The sequence below is a fragment of the Bombus flavifrons genome, chromosome 2, assembly GCF_040668555.2.
Source record: "Bombus flavifrons isolate JBK064 chromosome 2, iyBomFlav1_principal, whole genome shotgun sequence".
In the NCBI taxonomy this organism is placed as follows: Eukaryota; Metazoa; Arthropoda; class Insecta; order Hymenoptera; family Apidae; genus Bombus; species Bombus flavifrons.
Genome location: NC_138443.1, coordinates 8,548,658 through 8,565,362, shown reverse-complemented (window position 1 = coordinate 8,565,362; position 16,705 = coordinate 8,548,658). Strand labels below are relative to the sequence as shown.

Below are 16,705 nucleotides of genomic sequence, written 5' to 3'. Positions count from 1 at the left end.
TATGAGTCTGTAACCATCGATAGAAACTAAAATTATAGGAATCGTCAAACTGAATATATGCTGTGATTTTGAAGTAGAGCGTTACTGAAAAATTTGCCACATTTCGTGTGTTCTGGATTATCCTACAACCTGAACGTTATAAACATTCAATTAGGTTGTAGGCTGATAATTATAGTCTACAAGTTCAACCATATTCAATTAAGTGTTCAAATTTAAGTTTTATTATATTTTCGCGTATTTTGCAATAAAAATATATTTTGTAAGAAATAAGTTTGATAAGAAATTGCAATAAAAATATTAAGAAATCTTGGAATAATAGATCGACAAGAAATATTACGATCCTTTAGCATAAAGAAAGAAAGAGAGCGAATGAAAGGAAACTCTTGATAAAATTCATCAGCTTCGATATCAAAATATACTTTCATTTTCACTGTGAACGATAAAAACGATAAACATTTTTCATCAACGAACAATATCATAGCGATTTTTATCAAAAAATACCGTTAAATAATGTTAAATACGATTGCAGATGGTGGAATAATCGGCTGTGTTGTATCAGGTATAGAAACGCAAAGATTACAATATTTGCAACCTACCAAATATAGCAAGCTGTGTATCGTTACAGGTATCCGAGCCAAATATATATCCTAGATGTGTGGTGTGCAGAGGCCAACGACCGAGTCGCGTGTGCGTGTGTGGGCGTTTTGCGTAGCGTGTTCGTAGCTTATGCCAGCGGCTCGTAACCAGGACCCGGAAACATGTGCCTGGCATTCCCGCATCCTTTGTGTGGATCGACGCAGCGAAAATAAGACGCGGATGTGTTTCAGCTTGGAATCTTTCAAAACACTTCTACGATCTACGAACGGCGCAATAATACTATAATACTCTTTTTGCGTATGATATCTTCTTTCTCGAGATATAGTAGTGCAGTTTAAAGAGTTACAATTCTTTTGTTCTCTATCTTATGTCTCTATCTTACGTACTTTCTACGTATATTGCGTATTTTCAATTTTTGTTTAACTTTATTGCGATCGCGGTCTTTCTTTTTTCGTTTAACAGATTTTTAATTTTGGAAAGTTCGATCTTGCATCAAAAGAATAGTTTTTGTGAAAGAAGAAAGGAACGAAAATACGATTAAGTCGAAACAGGACTTCAATCATGATGTTTCTCAACAGGTTTGAAAGGATTGTGCAAGAAAATTAAGCGCTATACTGAAATTAATATTGTATCAATGGTTACTATTTGTTCTGCATAAAGATTTTTGTCAGAAAGATAATTCGTATTTTAGTTAAATTAAAAATAAATAGCATATTGAAAGAATTGTTTGCACTTTTACTTTCTTTTAGACCTATCTTGCTTCAGTAATATACACAAGAATATTCTCGTTCATCTAGCTTTTGTAACTATAATGGGTCACTGCTGACTCACACGCCATGGAATGAATAACTTTGGCGCTCAATAAAGTATACAATCTTTTTTAAAAATGTATTACTATTGGCGTATATGACTCAGATATTACTATAACAAACATTAAACACCGTGGTTCAGTAAAATTTAGGTCCAGGACGTTACTTGTCATCTATTTTTAAACATACTTATTATCTTATTTAGAAACGCCGATGCAACGTATACTTTTTGTCGAAATGCTATGTGAATGTTTATAAACTAATGGAAAATTTAAATATTCAAAAATGTGAACGTAGAAAACATGTAAAAATGTATAAAATATCTAGAATAAAATACTCTTTATAGTAGTTAGAGAACGAGACATGTAAAAAATACACATGTAATCAAGTACGCATCTTAACAGTAAGTCTATGATAAGTTTCTAAATCGAATAATACGCGAGCATTGTTTATATGCCGTTGTTTTACCGCTATCGGTACACCACTATCGCTCGAAAATTGCTGCAAAACTTTTAATCTCGAAAATGGCGCACACAAATTATGCGATAGCAATGTTAGATACATTGCAACACGTGGATAAACCATTTCACTCGAGACTTCCGTCTCTCGAGCTTTTTAAATCAAGATTCTCAACAGGAAGACGCTTGTTTCTTGCAAAATTATATATTCATCGTGACTTCGTCGTTACATCATTACAACTATAGCCAAACAGCTTATTAGAAAGAAGTTTAATTTGGAATGAAAAAAATTTCTTAAATTTTGTTTATATAATGACACGAAGATCGAAACTTCGAAGCAAGCCAATGAACATCACTGTTCACTATAACCAAACAATCAGTGGTAGGATCATGTTAAACGAATCCCATTAGCTTAAGAACGAGATATTAATTCACTACGTCCACAGGCTCCACGTCGAGAAGAAACTTGCAAATAACACGCGCTCAGTTACGCAACGGAGCAATGCACTCTTCACGGGCAATCTATTCATACTTCAAGGCCAGCTGCTAAGAAGTTTTATGGGCTAGGGTTTTCGGTTTCCTACCATGGTCATCGTTCCCTCTACCATCGCACACCTTAATTCTATTACTCTGTGCACGTCTAACATACTGTACGGAGAACCCGGAAGCGCCATAAATTAAATGTCAGCGTTGCTGTTTCATAGAAAATAACACGGATTTTGTTCAAATCTCTGATTCATTCCGCGATGGAATCTACGATACAAACATGTGAATATGTTACACTTAAAAAATGCTACTGACGATAGCAATCTGGATTCTGTACGAGTTATGTGTACTTTGAAAAAATGTTAGTTTCTTAAAAATAAAATTGTAGCGGAGAATACAACGTATGAGATTAGTTGGTATCGTGCGGCGATTTAAAGTGTGTCCTACCTCGTGATTCGTAGAAATCATAAATCAAACGAATTAACCCTAGTTCGACTCCTGCGTCAGTTTGACACGTACGATAAATACAGAGAAATTACGTGTAAATGTAATGATGCGAATCTAATGTCTGAACGTATAGAAAAGTTTCGTTTCCTTGCTTTCCGTAATAATCAATCGACAGTAACGCAATGGTAAAATCAAATGATACGGTTAAAAATAATGAGAAATCGATCTCAAAAAGCGTCGCTACTCGAGTATACATGGAATTACGTAGCGTTAATGTTAGATCATCGAGAAGCAAAACTACACACAGTTGGAACAAAAATATGTCTTCCACTCAATTACCTCTCATTTCATATTTAAATGAATATTCATGGCTATTTAGAAACCAAACCAACCAACTCAATTTGGTTAGAAATTTCTTAATACCAGCTTAAATATTCAGCATTCGATCTTTCGGAAATCAAACAATTTACCTTGGTGAAATCAGTTTGACTTCTATGTAGCTGCTTTTACAAACCTAAGGGGTAAGTTAATCTTGTAAGTCTACAATTATCTATAAATATATCTATACGCTACATCTATAAAATATATCTATAAAACTATTCCAAAAAGTAACGAAAAGAATCTCTTTCGCCGTAGCCATATAGCGATAACATCCCAGCCACGTGGATCGCGTGCACGTTACTCAACATACCTCATCGAACATCCATACATACATAACATGAGTAACACGCAGTATTTCGTGGTCCGATTGGAAGACGAGCGAAAAGATAAAGAGGTTGATTCGCTGGGAACGCGACAGGCTGCTGGTTGTACAGCGACAAAGAAAGGCAGAGCCAAGGGGCGAAAACGACGGTCAATGGCCTGACAAGGTCGCGAATGCAGAACGCACAAGCTAGTTCCCCTCTGTGTCTGAATTTTGCCGCCAGATTCCGCGGTACACGCGTATGATCGTACACATGCAGAGCACCGGGTGTCGCATCTGGTTTCGAACGAACCGGCCAATCACGACGGTCGGCTTCCTTTGGTTCCGGCCAATGGCCGCGTGGGACCAAGGTCGCGGTGTTCACACATGTTCCCTTCGCTTATTATAGCAAAGTACTCATGCCGCTCGCTGCACGATCGCGACGATACGCGCGGATGCAGGGGAGGGGGCACGAATATACACGAAAGGGAACGAAGAATTGGGCGCGCGAAAATCGACGGGTGGTGGGGATGGCCGTGAGCTTTGAAACTTCGTCGCGCGACCGAAAAATCGGCAGCCGCGACCACGTATGCCGTGCAACCCCACGTGGCTGCATGTGGATGCTTTGCATTAGGCGAATATATAACATGTAACGATTTTTCATGAACTTTTGTTAGTTGATATTCGTGCTGAAATATGTATTGCCAATGTAATCGTGGTAAGCAGAGAATATGGAGATTTTGCTCCATGTCGGTGATCGATATCCTCAATGCGGTAGCTTTATACGAAGAGCTAAGTATCATAGTGGTGTGAGTCAATCAGCTATTTTTTATAAAATTAACATTTTTCAAACAATGAAAACGCATCACTCTATGATCGAATGTAAAATTTAAGGGATGATATTCTAATGATTTTAAATATATCGCCAAATCCGAATTCTCAAAAGCTTCATGATCGATAGACCTTCACATGTGGGTTCGAAAAATTGTTTCATTTACCGCGAGACCATATATAAAAGATGAAAACAAAAGTAGTGACAACAGGTTGAAATTAATTAGTTTAATTAAGTTTAAATAAGTACTTACTGAATGAATATAAGATATCCTAAGTCAGCATAAATTTGTAAATCATTCATTTGGAGCGAGGAAAATTTTTTCTGATAATGTACTTTATCTTGATCAGTCATTTCATATTATTTCCCCTAACTTGGCGATAAAAAAAATTGTATAATTCACACACATAGAGCATCTTTACGAATGTAACGAAATGATAAAATGTTTTCATGTATGTAATTTCTAGTAATCCTACGCTTTCATAATACGAGCAACGAATATAAGAACAGATAATTTACATTATCGTAAGAAAAAACTGCAGTTTAATCTAAACGACCGATTTGCGAACTTATATCGAACTTATATCTTATATTGTAAGATTCGTCATGTTTTTTTTCCTCCTCCCTACAACATTTTTACCAACATAAAATTACCGATAAAATGAATCAAACAATTCCAAATAATTCGAATCAACGAATGATCAAAAGTATTAATAAGCGCAAAAATATTAATGTAAAGAGAAATATGTGAAGTATAAGAAGAAGAATTAATAAACAAAGATACATGCAAGTTTTCAAAAAAAGAAAGAATAAGAAATAAAACCAAAAAATTCCCATGTTTCTTCGACGTGGCAAAAGACAGAAGATATCGCAAATTTACGGTTATATTTATACGCGTTGCGTTTGTTCCAACAAAGGCCATAAATGCACGCACGAGTCCGCTAAGCGAGCGGGTTGTGTAATTGTGTCATTGACCTACTTAGTAGTTGGATGATTAATTCTCGATTCTAGAGAAAATTATCAGTACCTGGGCACCTGCATTTAGTTGGGTTTCACGCTCGAACATCGTTCGAAAGTGCACGAATATTCCATATTTTATCTGTGTGTGTTTTTTTAAATTTATTACGAAGTTTTCGAAAGAGATGGGCGCATAATGTTATCGATCTACGTTTGTGACCACATGGTATTTAATATCGTAGTAATCTGATAACAGCAGCAACGCTATCAACAACGTGAAGTTTCGCAACTCTGCGTTTGCCTTGTAATACTAACAAATGCCAGAGGCCTTGAAAATCACCCATAGTTCCACGCGTTCCATACTCAGTTTTCCAGTCTCGATGCTCGAACGATTGCGATTGTTCACGAAACGTAGGCTATGGCAATCACTTCTAAAAAAAAATATTCTTTCTCTTGCTGAATTCTGCAGTTGGTGCTTTATATTTTCTTTCCCATAAAAATTGAAGTAATTGAATTTTTAAATAAGAAAAATGTTATATTTGATCAAAAATAATATTACATTTAGGATCGATGATTGTAGCAGTTTCTCGAAAGAGGTTTCTTTATATGAAAAAAGAGAAAGTACTGAACGACATCAAATTTTATTTCAATCCTTCTACGAAGCAAAAGAAGAAGTGAATGTAAACTACCATAGTTGCATATAAGAACAGGATATTGCTACATAAAATCATGAAACTTCTATTCGAAACAACTCGATACAGAACTTGTATCTTTAACCATAGTTCGAGGTGATAATTTCAAGTACGTTAACCTGCATAAAAATGATAAAGAAAATAGATTTCTAAGAACGCCTTTCTGGAGCACACGAACAAAACTATCAATCTTGTGTTTTTTCTTTGAACGCAAACCAGGTAAGACCAAAACCAACCTGAATCCTGCAAATCATGTACTTTGCATTTCGCTCCTAACGTCCATCGTCGTTTTAAGAGAAAGGTTATACTGGTTCCACGAGCAATTGTATGATTACGGTACTTTTATGCTCGGCTATAATATTCCAGGAATTCTTACCTTCGAAACTTCCATACTGCGAAATAGGTGAACGCTGGCGGTTATGGTCGTCACGTTTCTAATAGAAGCAGCAAATCGGCAAGAGAAGAGCCACGTAACAGGATTGACAAACAGCGTTGCGCGAACAGAGAATGGATTAACGAGCAATCTCAAAGTAAGGTATCGGACTTTAGCATTTCATCTATTAGATGGGCCAACTCAATTAATCACTATGACTGCACGAGGAGAACCAGACGAGAGGAACGAGATGTTGTGAAAGCAACGACAAAATATTTGAACCACCGACGAACGATTTAGTCGCGTTTGAAAGCTGAATTATAGTTGTATTTCGTCAAATTGATACGTCGTCTTATTGCTTAAGCGAGTTGATATTCTGTTACTCTCATTAAGTGATCGGACATACGATTTTTGGATATAATAAACATGAAAGGAATGTGATACAATTTGAAATAAATAAGAGATATATGACTAAGTATACGTAAAACGTCGAAGATTGAGTATTTTTGATATTTGATAAGAAGTCGAATGGCTTTGGATTATTTTGAGTTAAAGATAAAATTAAACGAAGTCAGGTGAAGTTATACCTCTAACGTAGGTATGTCTATCTGATAGAAAAAATGATATTCTTTGTTGAATAAAATAGAAAGAATTACATTAAAAAAATGATTACATATTTCGTGATTGGTTTCACGAAAAATACATAGAAATGATACAAAATATCTTGAAGACAAGGGTTCATCCAAATGTGAAAGGCACCAAAGGTAGTGTCGTCGTAAAAGTTTAAAATATTACACAATTCATTGATAGTGAAAAAACTTTTCAATTAGTGCGCAATAACGTAGAAAGATAAATAAGACGCAGAAAAGTTTGCAAATTACTAGCGCGTGTACGAGTAGGAATTGATGAGAGGACGGAGTACGATGTCAATGGCCGGCATCCTGTTGCATCAGAGCTAACCTTGACTCTAAGAAGTATATTTTGCTTCACTGAGTTCTCGAGTTTACGAGTCAAGTACGTTCACTCCCCATTTCTCGGTTGTCCCCTTTATATCGGTCGTACATCGAGTTTCTGAAACCTTCTTTGTACTCGACTATACATGATTTGCGATCGTTTCTAAACTACGTTTCATATCTCTATTTTGTGCTCAGATAACTAATATTTCTCATATTTTTTATATTTTTTAAACTAATACAGTTATATACTTAAGTAAGCTAAGTACTTAATACATAAATACATAAATTTTATGTGTTTCGTTTCAACAAAGAAAAGGATTTTGAATATTTCGACCCTTTGACAATGAACCGCTAGAAACTCAAGTAAACTGTCAAATATAGTTGTGGTATACTATAAATTTCACTAAAGTGCTAAAAATTTACAGTAAATATGTATTCTCTGTATCTGGAATCAAATTGTAATTAAAACAACGATTGTTTTATATTTTCTTCAAAGCTGAGAAATGTTTCAACAATAAAAACACAATTAGAGATAGAAAATGATTCAATAGATGTAACAAGATTGATAACGTAATATATAGCAGGATTAATGAAAGCAATTTAATGATACAATTAACAAAATATATTTCCTGTTTGGTTAAAAAATATCTGCAAATTTTGAATATTTCCCGCAGAATAATAGGAAGTATTTATTTAGACGATTCTCTACGATTTTCCTGAAGAAAATCGGCTTGGAACGTAGAGTCCGGACACAGACCCCTTTATGTTCGCGAATAAAAATAGCAACAGCGTGTTACGTTCAACCGAGAATTCTTTATATTTTTGAATCGCCGTTCGAAATTCAAATAGCGGAAGTGTACCTGCGTTCGAACAGCCTTATCGACTAGATAACGCGCGTTTTATTTTATTTTTGTGCACGGTTAGAAGGCGTGCGTGTCTCGTACGCGATCAATGAACGTGAATTCTGAAGAACCTGAATAGTGACGATTCGATGCGAATTACCAAAGACTCGTATAGCTTGTCGTTAATTTAACACCATATTGCAAACAGTCTCCCATATTTCTTTTAAAATAAATTATATAAATATATAAGTATAACTCTGGAACTGTTCGACATTAATGAAATTTACCTTGACGATAATGTAATGTTATGCACACAAATATCGTTTACTGAATTAGTCATCCTAGAACACTACTTCCTTCTTTAAGATGATGACTAACTAATTATAATATATTCAGAAAAATTATATGCACGTTACAAGAGAATCGAAAATTGTCTATTATCCAAGAAATTCCATGATCAAACATTTGCAAACTCTATCGAACAGAGAAATGGTTAGTTCGTGCGATTGTCATAATCGCACATACGTACAACAATTATCACCATCGCATGAATAGCTACAATTCGTAAACAGTATTACATAAATCTACTTTGTCTCTTTCTAACGGCAAATTTATCGATAAAGTCGAATCCACTAATAATAAAAGCTGATATAGCTCGTACTTCACGCTGGAACAAACATTTCCAGGCCTAAAACGCAGTATAGTAACAAAAAGCGATATTTCATAGCGGATGAAAATTTGTAAAACATATGGATTTCATAGGACAGAGGATGTGTCGCGTTCTCACGACGTGTCCACATGCAGCCACGCACGGTGGCTACGCATCTGTGCGTGTTTCCGCGTGCGTCACTTCGAGTTCTGGTTGCAACATATAGCGGCGAACCAACGACACGGCCTAATTTCCTGCTTATGGCCGACCCTTTTGCTTCACCCAGATACCGTGCTGCCGCTCGGAACTGTGTCTGCCCACGCGTTATCGCGTTGCACTAAACACAGTGACCCAATAACAACGATTGATCTCGAAAGATAATCGTTCACAACGGCTCGTATCGCGGCGACTACGTCGCGTCGTGGATTTGGTCAAATCACGCTCTCTACGCCCAAAATATAATCTGGCGGAAAGATTTCGTGTCGCGTAATAACGATACGCGGCTAATGTATTTCCTCTGTTGGAAATTATTGTGTTATGAATATTCAGAATGACTAAGGTTGCTGGATTTTAGGTTTTTAATGGATTTACGATGTGGAAGGAGGTTTATAATTATGAAATTATGACTGGTTTGCTTTATAGATGTTATAAATTAGTTAAAATCACGATTTAGAAAAAATTTAACTCGAATTATTTTTGCTTCTTACACTCGAGAAACGATTGAAATCGAATATTTTTCAGATTTTTAGATTCGCTCCTCTTTTTTTTGGATAGGTAACATTATATATATGTTTAATAATATAATATTTTTTGAGATATATAACAACGAAAGAAGGCTTGTTTGTTCGTTGCGTGTAACTATAACGTAAGAGGAGCAGTAATGGTGTATTTACATAAAACTATGCCATGACCTTATATTATACGGTTCACAACACGTAAAAAGCAACGAACAGAGCGAAAATATTTGACTGCGTTAAAACGACTTCACTTAATATTGATATCTTTACCAGGAATAATCGCGTAAAAAAAGAGAAGATTCTTTTTCTGAAACAAGCAGCTTTTGCTCAATATAAGAAACCTCCTTAGCTTTCTAATAATACGAAAAATTATCAAACGTGTACTCTAAGAAACCACACGTATCGCATGCAAATAGATGCAATTATTTGGGTCATATTCAAATGAATTTTGGTCGCGATGGCCGCGTAAGAAACCGTCTTTCGCATCTAAGGACAGCGTCCGGGATAGTTCCGCTCGGACACTAACAAACGGTATATGAATGTTTCTGGTCTAACGTTCCACGTGTCGCTTGCACACTCCGTATAATCTTGTAACGTTACACACATATACAGAAGCGATTGATCGCGCGGGCGCGCACACAGCTCACAAGCATACTTTCTCGCGTTTCGTTGATAACGCATGTAAATTTCGATTTGTATGTAATTCGTCTTTTTTTTTTCTTTTATTCTCGATTTTTGCCCGAATATTTTCATATCACAGATACACGTGTTCCTACTTCGTGCTTGACACATTTCTTACGGCGAAAGATTTATGTACTCGAGTCTTATCTTTCGCCTTGATATGTTATGCAACTTCCAACGCTGAATCAATACTAATATAAACCATACGTTTATGCGCTACATTTATTTTCGATTCTACAATATTGATTCGAGCCTCCCAGAAACCAAACTTCACCTTTAGTCAGTTTCTCAATTTCATTAAATATGTACACGATTAACATTCACTATTCTGGAAATAGATTAGGTATCTACTTCCACGAGTTCATTTATTGCGAGAAGATGACACAAGTAATACGGGATTTCACAGTACATCTAAAAAATAATGTCTGTAACGTTATCATCGTTCTTTGTTTTTCGATTTATGGGGTTGATCAATGTGGCTTGTGAACTAAACTCGATGTATCAAGTGTTTACATACTTACTAATTTTCTAAACAACAATTAATAATCCCATTATTAAAACAGGCTATATCGAAAAGAAAACAAAGAACGTTATAAAGCAAAGCAAATGTATAAAGTATAATAACAATGGATCAGAAAACGAAGCGAATAACAATCTTAATTCTGCTATCTTAACTCCACGTCTAATCCATCCCTACATTCAATGTTCCAACTTCGATCAGAAATTCTACCACAAAGTTACTCGCAAGCTCGAAAGATACGCAACGTCCCACGCATTTATACATATAGAAATACGAATATACGTGTGCTGCGTGCCAGTGCGTATACCACGTGCCGATACGTTTGAAACAGTGTGCATCGCCTATACGGTTGAAGAAGACCGTGAAGAAGACTGTTAGATCTAACTGTAACCCAGACCTACTTTCGTCTTCCTTTGGACCTTCCAGCGATTACATACATCTGTGCGCATAGTACTGGTACGTATATATGTATACATATGCATCGACATACATACGCATACATATTCTTACATACACCGTCAGCCATAAGTATTACCAGCCGACGTTATCATTTAGTATATTATATAAATCATATGCTTTTCGCAGCTCTTATTTTCTAAGCATTTTATTATTTATCTATTATTTCATCCGTATTATACGTGTCTTATAACGTAAAATACTAAAAATAAAGCAAATCTCCATACATACATATGTATACTAACATACATTCATATATGCATATATACATACATGTACTTACGTATACATACGAACACACATTCGTACATGCGCACACATCTAAACCACACGAGCATACGCATTGCTCAACCACACGATCTCATCTTTGGAGCACGCTACTACGTTCTTACCTCCCTTTTCCTCGACAGCAAACTTCGTCGTCCTTGAACCCTTCCCATCTACCGACCTCCCTTTTAGGTTCTCACCCTCTCTAGCTTCACGAGCAGAAAGACCACACTCCAGGCGACAAAGCATCGAGTTACTCCTCCCTGTTTCTCCCCATCGAAGTGGAGGAACGAGCGACTACGGATTTTCGTCGACTTTCGTCCACCTTCCCAACGAGGCGAGCAGATCCTACGACCTTCGTTAGAACTCCACGGGAGAGACTAGAAAGGAAACTTCTCCTTTCCCTTCGTTTCAAAGAAACTGTTCCACTAGGCTGAAGCGCGTTAGAGGCTGTTTTCGTGAAATCAGGACGCGCGCGTGTGGACTAGAGAGAAAGCGTTAGAAAAGGAGAATCGAGCGTTCGTCGGAGGAAACGAGACCGTAAGGGGAATAGGGACAGTCGGGTAGATCGTTGCACGCGCGAACAAAAATTCATATCGCGTCGCGTACAAATGTAAAAAACGTCCGTTTCGGAAGTGTCCACCCGTTTCGGGGCCAGCGAAGGTTATCGCGAATCGCGCGGTTGGACTTTAGCTGTCCGACGTCGACATTGACGCGAGTTGCATGTTGAGAATTCGTCGCGAAAAAATGGCCTAAATGTAGATGAATTTATAGAGATGTTCAGAGGGAAGCAAAGAAGATTGATATTGGTGGAACGATTTCGATTACATGTTCGATATGTCAGAAGATACGTAACTGGGTAATTGCGATTCTTACGAAGACTGTCCATTTCATCGATCACTGCATGCCGACTAATTACGATCTGTGTTATTATTTCCACTACACTTTTTGGCTCGTCTTTCGCTGATATTCGTTTTACGAAACAATCTTAACGAGTACAACATAATTTCTATAAATGACATTTTTCACACAAAGATGTCAATATCGATAATCAAAAGCAAACAATTCTATCCATTAATTTCACGAAAATAGTGAACTATTAAGAAATATTAGAAAAATTCATCTAATTAATGACATCCGATAGAGGATATATCCAAATTTTCTTAGAATTTCAATTTTCCTAAAGAGTCTTTCCCAAACGAAATCCAGGAAAACCAAGTATCTATGGGTGATATCACGCTATTAGAATTTCCAGCACACAACAGTCGATCGATTGTGTTACCACTAGAAATAAAAGAAGACCAGGCGCAGCTAGTCTCGTTTCGATCGATCCACATAGCTCTTACGATCATCATGGGGAAAAAAGCAGCTCAATGGCACGTGGTGGGCTAACTAACCAATTAAGCGAGCGGTTCTGCGGTCTTCGCGAGCGATAGTGATTAATCGGTCGATCTAGTCAACTCACAACTTTCTCTACGTGCTGCATTTAACAGAACGCCGTTAGCCGCCTTTGAGTCGGTGTGACACCAATATCCACTCACTCATACTTTTGTATTCGACAATAGAATTTGTAACGGTACTGCAGCGTCGATGCAGCGTGACACGTTATACACGCAAGATTCCGACGATTCGGATCATTTCAATGTATGTACATATAAATTGCTTGATCAATATGTTTACGAGGGCATGACATCGAAGATTAGAAGAAACTCGAGCACGAGTCTCGAAAGTTGCACATTCTTTTTTATCCAACAAAGTTGATAACGGAAGAAATATCCAGTTTCGTATGTTGGCTTATAGCAGCGTTATCATTGTGGCTGATAAGTTATGCCGAAATTTATTGACGTCGCAATCGCGAAGCCTCGATAGTCTTCGCTCCGCGTGTAACTCGTTGCACACGCTAAGTCAATTTTTAGCTGTGTAAATATGAACAAGATCGTGCAATAACGATTGCCCTCGTGACGCATTTCTATTTGACATACGAACTGTGTAAGTACGCAGGTATCATCGAGGATTTCATTGTCTTCTTTTGTTCGATGCATAGGCTGCATTACTTAGGAAGTCAAGTGGTATTTAAATTAAACAGAAGCCATTTTATTATCTTCTTTTGTTCGATGCATAGAATACAATACGCAGAACGTAGCGCGATACTTAAATTTATAACACGTAATATAGATAGAGGAAATCGTTGCAGTGAACTCTAAACGATTATGTTAATCCAGTCGTGTCAAATATTTACGTCACACGAGACACGTGTTTATTTAACGCATCACCGAAATCAGACACCGATAACTTTTCCTGCACGATGCACATTAAACAATCATATGACGATCGCATTAGGCTATGACGACAAGGCATCACAGAAACTTCAAAACGAATTCTGCTCGAAACAAAACCAGCGAACAGTGACGAAATATCGTTGCATCAACGCGATCCATTATCAATTAAGATGTATATCCGCGTCTGTTATTTTAGGACCGGAAACCACTCTGTTGTGGCTGCATAAACGGGACACGCGTGGCGATAAATTAAAACAATCCACTCGATCGAAACGTTCATTCCCCGGGCACAGATAAAATACCTATTTCGACCCAGCGGACTTTTTAACGAATTCTTTATAAATTCTTTATCGATCATTCTATGAATATATCTTTTAACTATAATTCCACGAATTCTCCATTTTTTCCGTTTTATACGAATTCTTTAATCGATTCTTTAGGAATTACCGGTTTCATGAATTTTTATGATTACGAATCGATGGATTCTTTATACAACTTCCACGATTTTTTCCCACGAATCATACCCGTAATTACACGAATCCTTTGCAAATCCCATGCGAACTTCTAAGCAGACTCTCTACGAATCGCCCCGACGAATTCTTCATAAATTCTGTAGAAATTTTTGAAGAAACTCTCGGTGAGATTCACGAACAATCAGTCGGATGCATCGTAGCGATCGATACGAGTACGATACGAGTATGACACGCACGAGGAACGACGCAATGCAAGCGTGAGTGGATTGCACCGCGGCTCACCGCGAACTGCGGTTTCGCGCGACGATTCTGTAAGAATGTTGCATTCACACTGGGGGAAATCGCGCGCACCAGTAGCACGCTGCACGCGCGTGTATCCGCTTGCTACGATACGTATACGTATATACGGTGTATACATAGAACGATGTGCAAGGCTGGCAGAGATTCGCATGCACGCCGACTGACTCTGCGCGAGTGGTGACTCGCCCCGCGTGATTGGGTGAAACAGGGGTAGGAGGCGGGCCAATCTGCCGCCGCTGCACTTCGCCTGCAGCCGCACACGTGCACCGGCTCGCGAATCATGTGACCGCCTGCATACGTTTGCACAGAGGTCGGCAGGTGAGAGCGTGTTCGCGCGCAAGGAGTGATGGCGTCGCTTTGGTCAGACATTGGAGGTACGGAAGGCTTCCGGCCACGTGCGAAAACGATTGTTTCTTTCAGCAATTTTTAGATTTTGTTGTTGACTGATAAGCCAGGGAAACGTGATTGCTGTTCGAATATCGCGTCGTCACTGCAATGGCTCGACATTGATAAATGGATTGGTGGAAGTCGCGTTTAGCTCTCGGTTGGTTTACAGATGATCGCAAAGTCGAATTTGATTTAGACCCGGTTATTTAATTTCCATCTTTGCTTTGTATTTTACGCGAGAGATTTCGTTGATGGTTCTTATCGCGTGGAATACGGGATATGGGTTAAAACAAAAGTATAGTCTATGTATTCTGAAATTATGTAATTTTACTGATACCATTACGTGTCGTTTACGATTCAACGACACCGGCTGACAGTTAATACTCGATTTATCGAAGCGTGAAGGGACAACTTTGATTTAAGAAGGTATAACATTTCGAAGACGATTGTACGTGCAACGTCGTTGCGTCATATTTTTACAGATCCTCGAGATTCTCTTTTATACATAACGAGATATCGTGATAATATATAACGTAGATGAAATTGCCGAATCTTTAAGATACCCGCTCAAGTATAAACATGTTAATTGTAAGTAATATACGAGTGGAACTTACCCTCGCAGAATAGGGTGACATCGGTAAGACTCTCGCTTTTGAATAAATTCGAGAACGCTGTCGCTAGGTTGCTACCGAAACTATTCCACTTGAGACAGAATTGCTGATGAGAGTCCATGATGCCACCCCTAGGCCCGACCCCGTGACCTTCTCCACCCCTGTTTCTGCCACCTTCAAGTAGGTATTTTCCTTCTTGATCGCGCTCGTGCCCAACAGTTCGTCCAACTATACAGAAAGCAATCTTCCTTTACAAACCATCAACAATTCATACATATAAAAGCAGCGTATAAAACACTACGTATCAAAACATTTACAGCAGTATCTTAAAGCGTAACCGTCGTCTACGATAACAGCTCTATTGAATACGCGTCAAATCTTGGAAATGTTCACGGTGTCACGATACGAGTCGCAATATCCATCCGAGAGCAATCGTGTTATCGACGAAATATTACGATCCATAGACGAGTCTGTAACCCAGCGATCGTCAAGGCAACGGGTAATTCACCAGCTCGAGAGATCGATGGAGCAAACCGGGGATGCGAATCATCGAATCGAATCAGTTGGCTAACCGCGAGTTGCTCGTACTCTACACCGTGTCATGGAACGTTCTAACCGGATTTCCGTGATACAAGCGATAAAAGCCGGAGCGAAACCTACCGATGCTCAGGACTGTATTACCATCCGCTCGATACAGCCTCAACAGGGACACCGATGCATCGATGATCGCGCACCATTCGCGATAATCCGTACGCGTTTCGAATATCTGCGACACCCACTTCGGGATCACACGATACACGCTCGTATCTCGATTGTACGAATCACTTTTGCCGATTTACGAGTCACGAGCTGGCTCGAACTCACTGAACAGAACGACAGCAGTACTCTGCGCACCGGTCTCGCGTACACGTGTTCACGCGGCACATGATCCTCCAGAAGTGTTCCTCGATCTCACTGATTCTACTTGATGCTCCCTGTTTCGAGCCACGGACACAGTACAACGAAACGTTACGAAACGCAACCGGATAACTTTGATTTACAAAGCGTACGTTTGAATAACGAACGAGCGAACGAAGAAAAAAAAAAGACAGGCAAAGCAGTGAAAGATGAAACTGAAACGAAAGTCGCGTGTTCCCTCCGCGTGATGCTCTCGTAGTGTATCGGAACACTGGTCGCGTATACACTGGGCCGAGTTTACTTGGTCTTAGCCGGCC

General features: G+C 38.3%; 1 protein-coding gene across 4 annotated transcripts in view; it reads right to left on the bottom strand.

Moving 5' to 3' along the window:
- The window catches only part of chinmo (Chronologically inappropriate morphogenesis), a 72,183-nt gene that overhangs the window by 36,231 nt on the left and 19,247 nt on the right, over window positions 1-16,705 (bottom strand). For 3 of the 4 annotated variants that reach the window (XM_069132242.1, XM_069132243.1, XM_069132241.1), the window contains exon 2: window positions 15,495-15,719. In XM_069132242.1, the coding sequence (XP_068988343.1) occupies window positions 15,495-15,612 (118 nt within the window). In that variant the 5' untranslated portion in view covers window positions 15,613-15,719. Of the gene's footprint in view, window positions 1-15,494; window positions 15,720-16,151; window positions 16,171-16,705 lie in introns of those variants that run through there. The other variant, XM_069132244.1, reaches the window with a different exon arrangement.